The sequence below is a fragment of the Aegilops tauschii genome, chromosome 1 (assembly GCF_002575655.3).
Source record: "Aegilops tauschii subsp. strangulata cultivar AL8/78 chromosome 1, Aet v6.0, whole genome shotgun sequence".
NCBI classification, from domain to species: domain Eukaryota; kingdom Viridiplantae; phylum Streptophyta; class Magnoliopsida; order Poales; family Poaceae; genus Aegilops; species Aegilops tauschii.
Window position 1 is genome coordinate 375646732 of NC_053035.3, and position 13671 is coordinate 375660402.

At 49.7% G+C, this 13671-nt stretch overlaps 1 protein-coding gene across 1 annotated transcript; it reads right to left on the reverse strand.

Annotated features, from left to right (window-relative positions):
* Window positions 1–2510: 2510 nt before the first annotated feature.
* On the reverse strand, window positions 2511–2972 carry LOC141033201 (uncharacterized). Its single transcript, XM_073506267.1, has one exon. It carries the CDS (start codon window positions 2970–2972, stop codon window positions 2511–2513), a length of 462 nt encoding a protein of 153 aa, XP_073362368.1.
* Window positions 2973–13671: the final 10699 nt, after the last annotated feature.

Here is a 13671-nt window from a genome sequence, read left to right on the forward strand (position 1 = left end):
ATCCATAGAGATAGATCAAGACGCCTGATGATACTTTCAAAAGACAGCACACCTTGACATGATTTTGAAAGAGTTCAAAATAGATCAGCAAAGAAGGAGTTCTTGGCTGTGTTACAAGGTGTGAGTATAGAGTGAGACTCAAGACTTGACCACAGCAGAAGATAGAGAAAGGACGAAGGTCGTCCCCTATGCTTTAGACATAGGCTCTATAGTATGCTATGCTGTGTACCGCACATGTAGTGTGCCTTGCCATGAGTTGGTCAAGAGGGTACAATGGTGATCCGGGAAAGGATCTCATGACAGCGGTCGAACTTATCCTTAGCACCTAGTGGATTAAGGAATTTTCTCGATTATGGAGGTGAAAAGGAGTTCGTCGTAAAGGGTTACGTCGATGCGAACTTTGACACTAATCCGGATGACTCTGAGTAGTAAACCGGATTCGTATAGTAGAGCAATTATTTGAAATGGCTCCAAATAGCGCGTGGTAGCATCCACAAGATGACATAGATATTCGTAAAGCACACGGTTCTGAAAGGTTCAGACCCGTTGACTAATAACCTCTCTCACAAGCATAACATGACCAAACCAGAACACATTGAGTGATAATCACATAGTGATGTGAACTAGATCGTTGACTCTAGTAAACTCTTTAGATGTTGGTCACATGGTGATGTGACCAGTGAGTGTTAATCACATGGTGAGGTGAACTAGATTATTGACTGTAGTGCAAGTGGGAGACTGTTGGAAATATGCCCTAGAGGCAATAATAAATGGTTATTATTATATTTCTTTGTTCATGGTAATTGTCTATTATTCATGCTATAATTGTATTGTCCGGAAATCGTAATACATGTGTGAATACATAGACCACAACCTGTCCCTAGTAAGCCTCTAGTTGACTAGCTCGTTGATCAACAGATAGTCATGGTTTCCTGACTATGGACATTGGATGTCATTGATAACGGGATCACATCATTAGGAGAATGATGTGATGGACAAGACCCAACTTAAGCATAGCATAAAAGATCGTGTAGTTTCGTTTGCTAGAGCTTTTCCAATGTCAAGTATCTTTTCCTTAGACCATGAGATCGTGCAACTCCCGGATACCGTAGGAGTGCTTTGGGTGTGCCAAACGTCACAACGTAACTGGGTGACTATAAAGGTGCATTACGGGTATCTCCGAAAGTGTCTGTTGGGTTGGCACGGATCGAGACTGGGATTTGTCACTCCGTGTGACGGAGAGGTATCTCTGGGCCCACTCGGTAATGCATCATCATAATGAGCTCAATGTGACTAAGGCGTTAGTCACGGGATCATGCATTGCGGTACGAGTAAAGAGACTTGCCGGTAACGAGATTGAACAAGGTATTGGGATACCGACGATCGAATCTCGGGCAAGTAACATACCGATTGACAAAGGGAATTGCATACGGATTGATTGAATCCTCGACACCGTGGTTCATCCGATGATATCATCGTGGAACATGTGGGAGCCAACATGGGTATCCAGATCCCGCTGTTGATTATTGACCGGAGAGGCGTCTCGGTCATGTCTGCATGTCTCCCGAACCCGTAGGGTCTACACACTTAAGGTCCGGTGACGCTAGGGTTGTAGAGATATATGTATGCGGAAACCCGAAAGTTGTTCGGAGTCCCGGATGAGATCCAGGATGTCACGAGAGGTTCCGGAATGGTCCGGAGGTAAAGATTTATATATGGGAAGTCTTATTTTGGTCGCCGGAAAAGTTTCGCGCTTTATCGGTATTGTACCGGGAGTGCCGAAAGGGGTCCGGGGGTCCACCAAGGGGGTCCACCAGCCCCGGGGGGCCACATGGGCTGTAAGGGGTGCGCCTTGGCCTATATGGGCCAAGGGCACCAGCCCCAAGAGGCCCATGCGCAAGAGATAAGAAAAAAGGAAGAGTCCTAAAGGGGGAAGGCACCTCCGAGGTGCCTTGGGGGGGGGGAGGACTCCCCCCTGGCCGCACCCTTCCTTGGAGGAAGGGGCAAGGCTGCGCCCCCCCTCTCCCTTGGCCCTATATATAGTGGGGGGAAGGGAGGGCAGCAACATATAAGCCTTGGGCGCCTCCCTCCTCCCCTGCAACACCTCTTTCTCTCTCGCAGAAGCTTGGCGAAGCCCTGCCGGAGACCCGCTACGTCCACCACCACGCCGTCGTGCTATTGGATCTCCATCAACCTCTCCTCCCCCCTTGCTGGATCAAGAAGGAGGAGATGTCGCTGCACCGTACGTGTGTTGAACGCGGAGGTGCCGTCCGTTCGGCACTCGGTCATCGGTGATTTGGATCACGGCGAGTACGACTCCGTCATCCACGTTCATTGGAACGCTTCCGCTCGCGATCTACAAGGGTATGTAGATGCACTCCCTTCCCCTCGTTGCTAGTAGACTCCATAGATGCATCTTGGTGAGCGTAGGAAAATTTTAAAATTATGCTACGATTCCCAACAGTAGCGTCAGTCGTGACATTCGCCCCTCCTTGAGTGCCGCCTTGTCCCTAAGGCGGTGTGGTTGGGAACTGTTGCTGAAGCAGAACGGGGTCCTCCCATGTCGCCAACGATGCTGGTAGTCTTTCCCAGTGGATCAGGAGGCGAGTCTGTTCATTGCTCGCTGTTCGGGCCTGCCTAGCGGCTAGAACCGCCAGTGGCGCATGCTCTGCCTGTAAAATCTCATTAGCGGGAGGTAAGTCAGGGTTTCCCTGCACCTCGGCACCTTCTGCCTTCTTCAACAGAGAGACGTGTACCACAGGATGGATTTTGCTTGTTGGTGGAAGATCCAGTTTGTGTGCCACCGCTCCCACCTTGGAAATGATTTTGCACGGGCCATAATACCTGAAGGCCAGTTTCTGGAATGGCCGCTGGGCGATGGATGTCTGAATGAATGGCTGCAGCTTCAGCAATACCGAATCCCCGACTTCAAACGAACGCTCAGTACGGTGTCGATCAGCCTGTGCCTCCATGCAGTCATGCGCCCTCTTCAGCTATTGTTGCAAATGCTCTAACATGATCTAGCTCTCCCGTAGCCATGCTGCCAGGTCCGGAACAGAGCAGTTGTCGACCTGTGACACTCCAAACTCGCGAGGCAGGTGACCATGGATGACCTCGAATGGAGTTCTGCCCAGCGATGAGTGGAACGAGGTATTGTACCAGAACTCTGCGAGCGCTAGCCATTTCGCCCAGTTGGCCGGGCATGCATGAACAGCACAACGTAGGTAGGTCTCCAGACATTGATTCACCCGTTCCATCTGCCCGTCTGTCTGCGGATGGTACGATGAGCTCATGCGCAACTCCATGCGACAGAGTTTGAATAGCTCCTGCCAAACATTGCTTGTAAAGACTCTGTCTTGGTCTGATATGAGAGCCAACCGTAACCCACGTAGGCGAAATATTTCCCGCATGAACAACTTGGCCACTTGGAGAGCTGTGTAGGGATGTGTCATTGGTACGAAATGGGCATACTTTGAAAACTTGTCGACCACCACTAAGATCACGTCATATCCACAAGACTTGGGCAGACCTTCAATGAAATCGAGTGAGACGACTGACCATGGTTTCTTCGGGATCGGTAGTGGCTGGAGAAGGCCTGCCGGTGATACCCTTTCTGTCTTGGCTTGTTGGCAAACCATACAGCTCCGGACTGCGTCCTTGACTTGCTTCTTCAGCCCCTTCCAGGCGAACAACCGTTTGATGCGATTGTAAGTTGCGTGAAATCCAGAGTGCCCCCCGGCAGCGCTTGAATGCAGCGAGTTGATCAGATGTTGCTTTATTTGAGTGTCTTCTCTGATCCAGATTCTGCCTTGGAAGCGTAGAACCCCGTCTTGTACTGTGAACTCTGGTTCACTGGCCGGGTCCAGAGCTAAGCTGGTGAGCTTCTTCGTGGCGTTGGGGTCATCCTTGTAACTGTTTTTGATTGCTTCCAGCCAAGCTGGCTTGCAAACCGAGATCGCCACCAATTCTCCTTCCTCCGCGTGATCACATCAAGATAGAGCATCCGCGGCTTGGTTAGACAGCCCAGCCTTGTATTGGATGACGAACTGCAGCCCCACCAGTATGGTGAAGGTGCGTTGCTGAATCGGGGTGTGCAGCCTCTGGTCGGTTAGATGCAGCAAGCTTTTCTGGTCCGTTCTCACCACAAACTCTGCGTGTTGAAGGTATGGCCTCCATCTGTCGACTGCCATCAGCAAGGCCAGACACTCCTTTTCATAAGCTGAAAGCCCTAAATTGCGTGGAGATAATGCTTTGCTCAAATATGCAATTGGGTGACCATTCTGCATGAGTACTGCTCCAATGTTCGTGCCGCTAGTGTCAGTTTCAACCACGAACTGCTTGGTAAAGTCTGGCAAAGCCAACACCGGGGCTTTGACTAGCGCTTGCTTGAGTGCATGAAAGGCTGCATCGGCTGTTGGAGTCCACACGAACAGTGTGTTCTTCTTGAGAAGATCTATCAATGGCTTGGAGATGATCCCAAAGTGTTTGACAAACTTTCGGTAATAGCCGGCTAGTCCAAGGAAACCCCTGAGTTGTTTCACTGTGTCAGGTACGGGGCACTCCTGTGCTGTCTGAACTTTGCTTTTGTTGGTCGACACCCCATCCTTGCTCACATAGTGCCCCAGGTAATTGATGTTTTGCTGCGCGAACGAGCATTTGGACAGTTTGACATAGAACTGATGCTGCCTCAACAGCTGTAAAACATGCGCGAGAAGGGCTCGGTGTTGCTCCAACGTTTTTGTGAAGACCAAGATATCGTCCATGAAAACCACGACTCCCTTGCAGTTGACCGGTGCCAGAACCGTGTGCATGTTGCCTTGGAATGTGACTAGTGCATATGCAAGACCATATGGCATCACCTTGAATTGAAAATGACCCATGTGCGTCTTGAATGCAGTCTTGAACTCGTCCTCTGGCACTAATCTGATCTGGTGGTATCCAGCCCGTAAATCCATCTTGGAGAACCAACAAGCCCCTGCCAGCTCGTCCAAGAGTTCCTCAATTACTGGCATTGGATACGTGACCTTGAGTGTGATTGCATTTAAGTGCCTGAAATCCACACATAACTGCCATGTTTGATCCTTCTTTTTCACCAGCAGAACCGGAGACGCAAATGGACTGGTGCTAGTGGTGATGAACCCTTTAGCAAGCATTTCCTTAACCTGAGCCTCAATCTCGTCCTTCTACTCTGGTGTATATCGGTATGGTCGAAGATTCATTGGTTTTGCTCCTGGTATTAGAGGAATGGCATGATCCCACTCTCTATGCGGTGGCAGCGCTGTTGGCTCCTGGAAAATATCCTGGTATTCATCCAAGACTTGCTGAATAGTGGCCGATATAGGAGTATTTTCCACTTGTTCTTCACTCATGCTCAGCATTACCATGTGCGCAATGGAGTTGTTTTTCTCCAACTCCTACAGCTCGACCATTGATATCGCAACCACTGTTGGGGTGTAACGACCAAACCTCGAAGGATTTGAGTCTCTGTGCTTACTGTGCTAGTCCCTGGATCGAACTCGCTAGCACACACAGTATAGATGAATACCAGAATAGCAAGTGCATCATTTATTACAACGTATGATCCAGAATGTAAAAAATAAAACAATCTGCATAGCACTTGGCTAGCTTTATTCAATCAAATAGCGGAAAGTAGCAGAAAATAACGATGAGTCCCATCATAGCCCACTGGCGATGCTGAGTGCAGACTCGCGACCCTAACGGTACCTTACTCTTCGTCTGAATATCCTGCAACATGAGACGTTGCAGCCATATAGGTCAATACTTGGAATGTATTGGCAAGTTACACAGGAGTAATAATATAGCAGACCTACATGTATATGCATAGTATAACAAAAGGAAGGCTTGAGGGTTTATTTTTGCAGAAAGCTGATTTTGTCCTCATAACTACCTAATAGTCAAATTTTTATTTAGTTCTTTTATTACTACAATTATATACACAAGGTTGAGTTGGCAAAATCAACTCCAACCTACCCTTTATTAAGTTGCCCAACAAATTTATTAAGTGTCACATCTGTCAAGATCATCCAACAACTGTAATGGCATAGTGGCTCAAAATTACCCATAACCGAGGGCACCGCTAATCATGATTAGTTTTAATACTCTGCAGATTTTTGCACACTTTACCCACTAGACTCAACCCGAAGATTGAGACGAAGTCTTTCAGAAGCAGTCACCTCCACCCCCGGCAGCCGGTACACCTACTCATATCTACATCTGCTAGCTTACCTGGGCGAGGATCCCACAACCTACTCAACTAAGCCAGAGCCCATTTAGCTAGTGGTTGCGCATGGAAGCTACTAGTCACTAAGTCTGTCTGATCTTTTTGAGCCTGGGCGGCCGTCCACTTACATTCAGAGGGTATAAACCATGATGTTCTTGAAACCACCCTTCAATACCAATTCCGCCCAGAGGTGAGTTAAATCCTGAGTTACTACTCAATTTGTTAAATATATAATCCTCACATAAGCTCAATGAATACTCGAACCAACCCCGTCTACAAAGCATAGCAAAACTACAACTACCACGATCTGCAATGACGGGAGATAGCTCAACAATATAACAAAATAATATAATAATCCTATACATGCATATATTCATAGTGTGATATAACTACATGCATAGAAAACAATAGGTAAAGGATGATCAACATGTAACTTGCCTTGGTTCTGGTTCAGAAAGTCACACTCCTGACAATAGCTCGCGTCGCACTCCGGACAATCTACACGTTTCACACAATTCAACAAATCAATCACCGGAACACGAAAAGAACCAAAACAAAACTAACAGCAAGGAAACCATTTTTAAAACTCAACAAAAGAAGCTTAACAGCACCTAAATTGCACTACGGTCACAACGCAAAAAGAAACACCTAAAACCGACAAACGGTTTGAAAGTTACGGCCTCCGGAAGATTTAATTCAAATTCAAACGAATTCAAAATTGAACAGTGCAGTGCAAAGTAGGTACTGTGATAATGTGCTGATTTTTGTGAGTGCATAGGAAAAAGAATTACCTAAATTGAACTTATAGAATAAAAGATATAGCTAGTTGAATTTTAGTTGGAAAACTGAAAAAAAGAGCAACAGAAAACGCCTGCGTGCTGTAGCGAACTCCTGTAGAAGCTCCTGTAGCGACTTGCCACATGGCGGTTCTTGATTGGCTGGGCGCGTGTGCTCACCCAAACCAGAGGAGAACGGCGGCGGCGGTCGGGCGTCGGCGGCGGCGCGTCTCCGGCGTCGGCGACGGCGCGTCTCCGGCGGGTCTCCGGCGAAGGTAAGGGGATGGGTGGATGCAGCGGTGAGTAGCGGAGGTGGTGGTGGTGTTCAACGGCGGCGGAGCTCCCTCGAGCGACGGTGGTGAGCTCGAGAATTCCGGCGTGCTCCGGCGGAGGCAGACGTCGGGGCGACGACGTTCTAGTGCCCTGCAGAGTCTCCTGAGGTCTCAAACGAGTGCGGTTTCGAGTGGGGTTTCAAGGTAGACAAGTGGAGCGGCCGGGGATGATCTTACAGTGACGAAAACGACCGGTGAAACGGCGGCGTCTCGAGCTCCTCCGGCGAGATCCGTTTCGCCCTAGCTCACGCGTGCGGCAACAGGAGACGGGGAAAAGGGGCTGCGGGGTTTCCTCGAGGGCTTTGCTCGCGTACGGCAGGTTGGGCGCGCTCGAGGTGGACCAGGACGCGGGGTCGAGTCGGGCTCGGCCTCGGCGTGCGCGCGGCGCGGCGTCCGGCTCGGTGAAGAAGAAAGCGGCGCGGGGTCCGCGGGTCAGCGGCTGAAGGCGGGGTGGATCAGGCGCGGGTCAGGCGCGGTTCGGGCGCGGCTGGCTGCTGCGCTTACCGCATCGCGGTTAGGTGGGCTGCGGGCGACGGGAGCTGGGCCGTGGCTAGCTTGCTGGGCCGCTGTGCGGAGCTGCGCTTCCCTTTTTTAAACACACCAGCAGAAAACAAAATAAATAAAATAAAATACATAATATAAATTCTAAATAAAAATACCTAGACACACAGTCAAAATAGCACTACAGCTATAAACTACAGGAACACTAGTTCCAACACTAATGCAATTTTCGAAAATAGTTTTTATGCAATAGGCAACACATAACAGCAACAAAACACTCAAATAAAATATTTTGAAGATTGCAAAAATTACCAGAACATATTAGATGAACTGGAAATAATATTCTGCACATTATGAACATTTTTAAACAGGGGAGAAGTCACATTATCTCCACTTCAATAAATTGCCTTTGTTGCATAATGATTTGAATATTTCAGAAAAAAGCAAATAATGCAATAAAAATATGATATGCATATGAATGATCTAATAACATCCTAATTTAGGAAAATTGGGATGTTACATGGGGACGCGGTTGTCAGGACCTGAAGCAAAACACTCATCCCCTCATGCTGGAACCGAAGGGTTTTAGCTCCCCAATCCACAAGCATCGGTCCACATTGTTCCAGCCAGTCCATTCCAATCACCATGTCATAACAGCCCAATGACAGTACCCGGAGATCGGTGGTAAGTTGGTGCCCCTGCGTCATCCATTTGCAAGTAGGTATGTATCCAGAGCAAGAAAGCACCCCTCTGTCCGCGATCTTCACCAACATAGGTGCCATCTGTTGTACCTGACTTGCCACACTTGCCGCTACATCCTCGCTGACAAAGCTGTGGGAACTGCCAGAATCCACCAGTATCAATACTTCCCGCTCTCCGATCTGCCCCAACAAATGGACTGTGCGTGGAGTTGTTTGCCCAGTCGTAGCTAACTTGGAGATGGACATAAGTATCTCTTCCTCTGAATCGGACTCTGCTTCGTGCCTGTCCTGCTCCTCGGCCTATAGCAGCTCGAGTAGTTCCTCCACCACGTGCAGCTGGATTGTGGCCGCGCACTGATGGCCCTGGCCCCAATGTTCGCCGCATTTGAAGCAAAGTCCTCTTGCCCGGCGGTAGTTGTGGAGCGTGGCTACCCGGTCTTCACCTCGCCTCATGTTCAGGGCGACGTTCTGCCGCACACCCGGCGTCCAGCGCTCGACGGTCTTCCGCTACCGCCTGTGGGGCAGGCAATGGCACACGCGGTGTGGCGCCGCTGGCACAACAATCGCCGGTGCTGGTCGCGTGGGAGGTCTTGGTGGCGCCGGCTCATACCGTCTGTATCGCGCCTCGACATCGCCTCCACCAGCTCTTCCTGCAACAAGGCCAAGGAAAACGCAGAGTCCAAGTTTTGCGGTCAATGTAAAGCAACCTCCGCACGAATTTCTGCCTTTAAGCCGTCCAGGAATTGAGTTGTAAAGTAAATGGGATCAAACCTAGAGTTATGAGCAAGAATATGATGCATTAACTCCTCGAACTGTCCCATGTATTCCTCTACTGATCCTGTCTGTTTCAAGATGTTAAACTGACGAAGATGCATTTGGTACTGATCCCGGCCAAAATTTTCCTGCAGGGCTGTACACAGGCCCTCCCAAGTGGACAGACGACCCGCTGACTCGTGCAGTTGCAGCCAGCGAGCGGTGGTGCCCGTGAAGTGTAGGGTGGCTACCCGGACCCAGAGATCGGGTTGTATGCCATAGACATTGAAATATTTCTCGCATCTAGACTTCTAGAATTGTGGATTTTCGCCGTCGAATTAGGGAAAATCCAATTTCTGCAACGCCCAGTGATGCGTGTGCGGTGATTGCTGCGCGGCTTGCGGCGGCTCCCATGTAATCATGCGACTCGACCCTACGCCTACAGATGCATAATTCTCTGGTGGGGACTGATACGTACCCTTGACCGGAGGCGGCTGCAGGGTGGTGATCACCCTGTGAGCCCCACCCCCGGAGTTGAAGATCTCGCCGTGGCCACCTGGCCCGTGGTGCTCGGGGCCCGTCGGAGGAGGAGACAGCGCCAGAGGCACCACCACGTCCTCCACGGCATCGCCTGGCGTCGCGAGTGCTGGGTGAAGGGCGATCCGCCCCACTTGGGTGCGGAGCTCATCGAGCTCGCGTTGCAGGTTTGAGACCGCTGGCCGCCAGAGCTCGAGAGATGCTTGGATCGCCACTAGGAAAGCGTCGTTCGCAGCGCGCCCCTCGTTGACAGATCGGATCAGATCTGCAAGCTGTGTTTCCATCACCGCCGCCTGCTTCGCTTGCTTGGTCTGATAGCGCGACTTGGGATACGCAGTCTCCAGATCGACTGGACCTCTGATACCACTTGTAACAGCCCTGATCTTCGAAGGGAGTAGGGGAGAGGGATTGGTAGAGAAGGGGATCTGGGAGGAAGGGAGAGGAGTCCGGTAGGAGAAGAACAGCTTCTCGATCTGTTTTGAATGCTTGTTACTCGATACCCGCTCACATACAACCTTGAGGCTTAAGTACAACGCGGCCCCAGCCCACCCACGCACACCTACTCCTCGGCCGCCTCGGGCCCATCTGTCAGAGTTGCAGTACTTGTCTCCTCGCCAATCCTCCTGTCTTGCGGGCCCCGCTCGTCAGCGCCCTGTGGTGGTTGTGGGGTCGTAGCATCAGTCGTGACATGCGCCCGCCTGAACTGCTGATGCGCTGCTGTTGCTGCTCGGCTACTGCCGCTACTACTCGCTGGCGCGCTACTTTGCTTGCGACGCTGCTGCTGCTGCTGCGTGCGGCCGCTGTTGCGTTGCTGCTGCTTCGCCTTGCCTCTGGTCACGCAGCCGCTGCGCCCCGCGCTCCACGCCCCTCCTCGCCCATGTCGCCGTGCCGCTCCGCCGGGACCGCGCCTAGACCCGCTCCCCACCGCGCAGCTGCTCCCTGCCCGCGCCCTCCTACCTGAAGGAAATATGCCCTAGAGGCAATAATAAAGTTGTTAGTTATATTTCCTTATACCTTGATAAATGTTTATTATTCATGCTAGAATTGTATTAACCGAAAACTTAGTACATGTGTGAATACATAGACAAACAGAGTGTCACTAGTATGCCTCTACTTGACTAGCTCGTTGAATCAAATATGGTTAAGTTTCCTAGCCATAGACATGAGTTGTCATTTGATTAACGGGATCACATCATTAGAGAATGATGTGATTGACTTGACTCTTTCTGTTAGCTTAGCACTTGATCGTTTAGTATGTTGCTATTTCTTTCTTCATGACTTATACATGTTCCTATGACTATGAGATTATGCAACTCCAGAATACCAGAGGAACACTTTGTGTGCTACCAAATGTCACAACATAACTGGGTGATTGTAAAGGTGCTCTACAGGTTCCTCCGATGGTGTTTGTTGAGTTGGCATAGATCGAGATTAGGATTTGTCACTCCGATTGTCGGAGAGGTATCTCTGGGCCCTCTCGGCAATGCACATCACTATAAGCCTTGCAAGCAATGTGTCTAATAAGTTAGTTGCGGGATGAGGCGTTACGGAACGAGTAAAGAGACTTGCCGGTAACGAGATTGAACTAGGTATTGAGGTACCGACGATCGAATCTCGGGCAAGTAACATACCGATGACAAAGGGAACAACGTATGTTGTTATGCGGTTTGACCGATAAAGATCTTCGTAGAATATGTAGGAACCAATATGAGCATCCAGTTTCCGCTATTAGTTATTAACCAGAGATGAGTCTCGGTCATGTCGACATAGTTCTCGAACCCGTAGGGTCCGCACGCTTAACGTTCGTTGACGATCGGTATTATGAGTTTATGTTTTTTGATGTACCGAAGATAGTTCGGATTCCCGGATGTGATCACTGACATGACGAGGAGTCTCGAAATGGTCGAGACATAAAGATTGATATATTGGATGATTATATTCGGACACCGGATGAGTTCCGGGGGTCACCGGATAATTATCGGAGTGCCGGGGGTTATCGGAACCCCCGGGGAACTAATGGGCCTACATGTGCCTTGTGTGAGAGAGAGGAGGGGGCCTTAGGGCTGGCTGCATGCCCCCCTTGAGGAGTCCGAATTAGACAAGGAGGGGGGCGGCGCCCCCTCTTTCCCTCCCTCTCTCCCTCTCCTTCCTCCCCCCTTCTCCCTCCTAGTTGGACTAGGAAAGTGGGAGTCCTACTCCTACTAGGAGGAGGACTCCTCCCCTTGTTGGCGCGCCCTAGGGCCGGCCGGCCTCCCCCTTGCTCCTTTATATACGGGGCAGGGGGCACCCTAGAACACACAACAGACACTGTTTTAACCATGTGCGGTGCCCCCTCCACCATAATCCACCTCGGTCATATCATTGCAGTGCTTAGGCGAAGCCCTGCGCCAGTAGCTTCATCATCACCATCATCACACCGTTGTGCTGATGAAGCTCTCCCTCGACACTCAGCTGGATCAAGAGTTCGTGGGATGTCACCGAGCCGAACGTGTGCAGATCGCGGAGGTGCCGTACTTTCGTTGCTAGGATCGGTCGGATCGTGAAGACGTACGACTACATCAACCACGTTGTCATAACGCTTCCACTTTCGGTCTACGAGGGTACGTGGACAACACTCTCCCCTCTTGTTGCTATGCACCAACATGATAGATCTTGCGTGTGCGTAGGAATTTTTTTGAAATTACTGCGTTCCCCAACAGTGGTATCAGAGCCAGGTCTATGCGTAGATGTTATATGCACGAGTAGAACACAAGTGAGTTGTGGGAAATAATAGTCATACTGCTTAACAGCATGTCATACTTTGATTTGGCGGTATTGTTGGATGAAGCGGCCCGGACCAACATTACGCGTACGCTTACGCGTACGCTTATGCGAGACTGGTTCTACCGACGTGCTTCGCACACAGGTGGCTGGCGGGTGTCAGTTTCTCTAACTTTAGTTGAATCGAGTGTGACTACGCCCGGTCCTTGTTGAAGGTTAAAACAGCACATACTTGACGAAAAATCATTGTGGTTTTGATGCGTAGGTAAGAACGGTTCTTGCTTAGCCCATAGCAGCCACGTAAAACTTGCAACAACAAAGTAGAGGACGTCTAACTTGTTTTTGCAGGGCATGTTGTGATGTGATATGGTCAAGACATGATGCTAAATTTTATTGTATGAGATGATCATGTTTTGTAACGGAGTTATCGGCAACTGGCAGGAGCCATATGGTTGTCGCTTTATTGTATGAAATGCAATCGCCATGTAATTGCTTTACTTTATCACTAAGTGGTAGCGATAGTTGTAGAAGCAATAGTTGGCGAGACGACAACGATGCTTCGATGGAGATCAAGGTGTCAAGCCGGTGACGATGGTGACCATGACGGTGCTTTGGAGATGGAGATCAAAGGCACAAGATGATGATGGCCATATCATATCACTTATATTGATTGCATGTGATGTTTATCCTTTATGCATCTTATTTTGCTTAGATTGACGGTAGCATTATAAGATGATCTCTCACTAAATTTCAAGGTACAAGTGTTCTCTCTGAGTATGCACCGTTGCGAAAGTTCGTCGTGCCGATACACCACGTGATGATCGGGTGTGATAAGCTCTACGTTCACATACAACGGGTGCAAGCCAGTTTTGCACACGTAGAAAACTCGGGTTAAACTTGACGAGCCTAGCATATGCAGATATGGCCTCGGAACACTGAGACCGAAAGGTCGAGCGTGAATCATATAGTAGATATGATCAACATAGTGATGTTCACCATTGAAAACTACTCCATCTCACGTGATGATCAGACCTGGTTTAGTTGATTTGGATCACGTGATCACTTTGATA

Excerpts from the sequence above, each read along its gene's own strand:
- LOC141033201 (XM_073506267.1), bottom strand. The coding sequence starts at position 2,972 with ATGGAGGCACAGGCTGATCGACACCGTACTGAGCGTTCGTTTGAAGTC.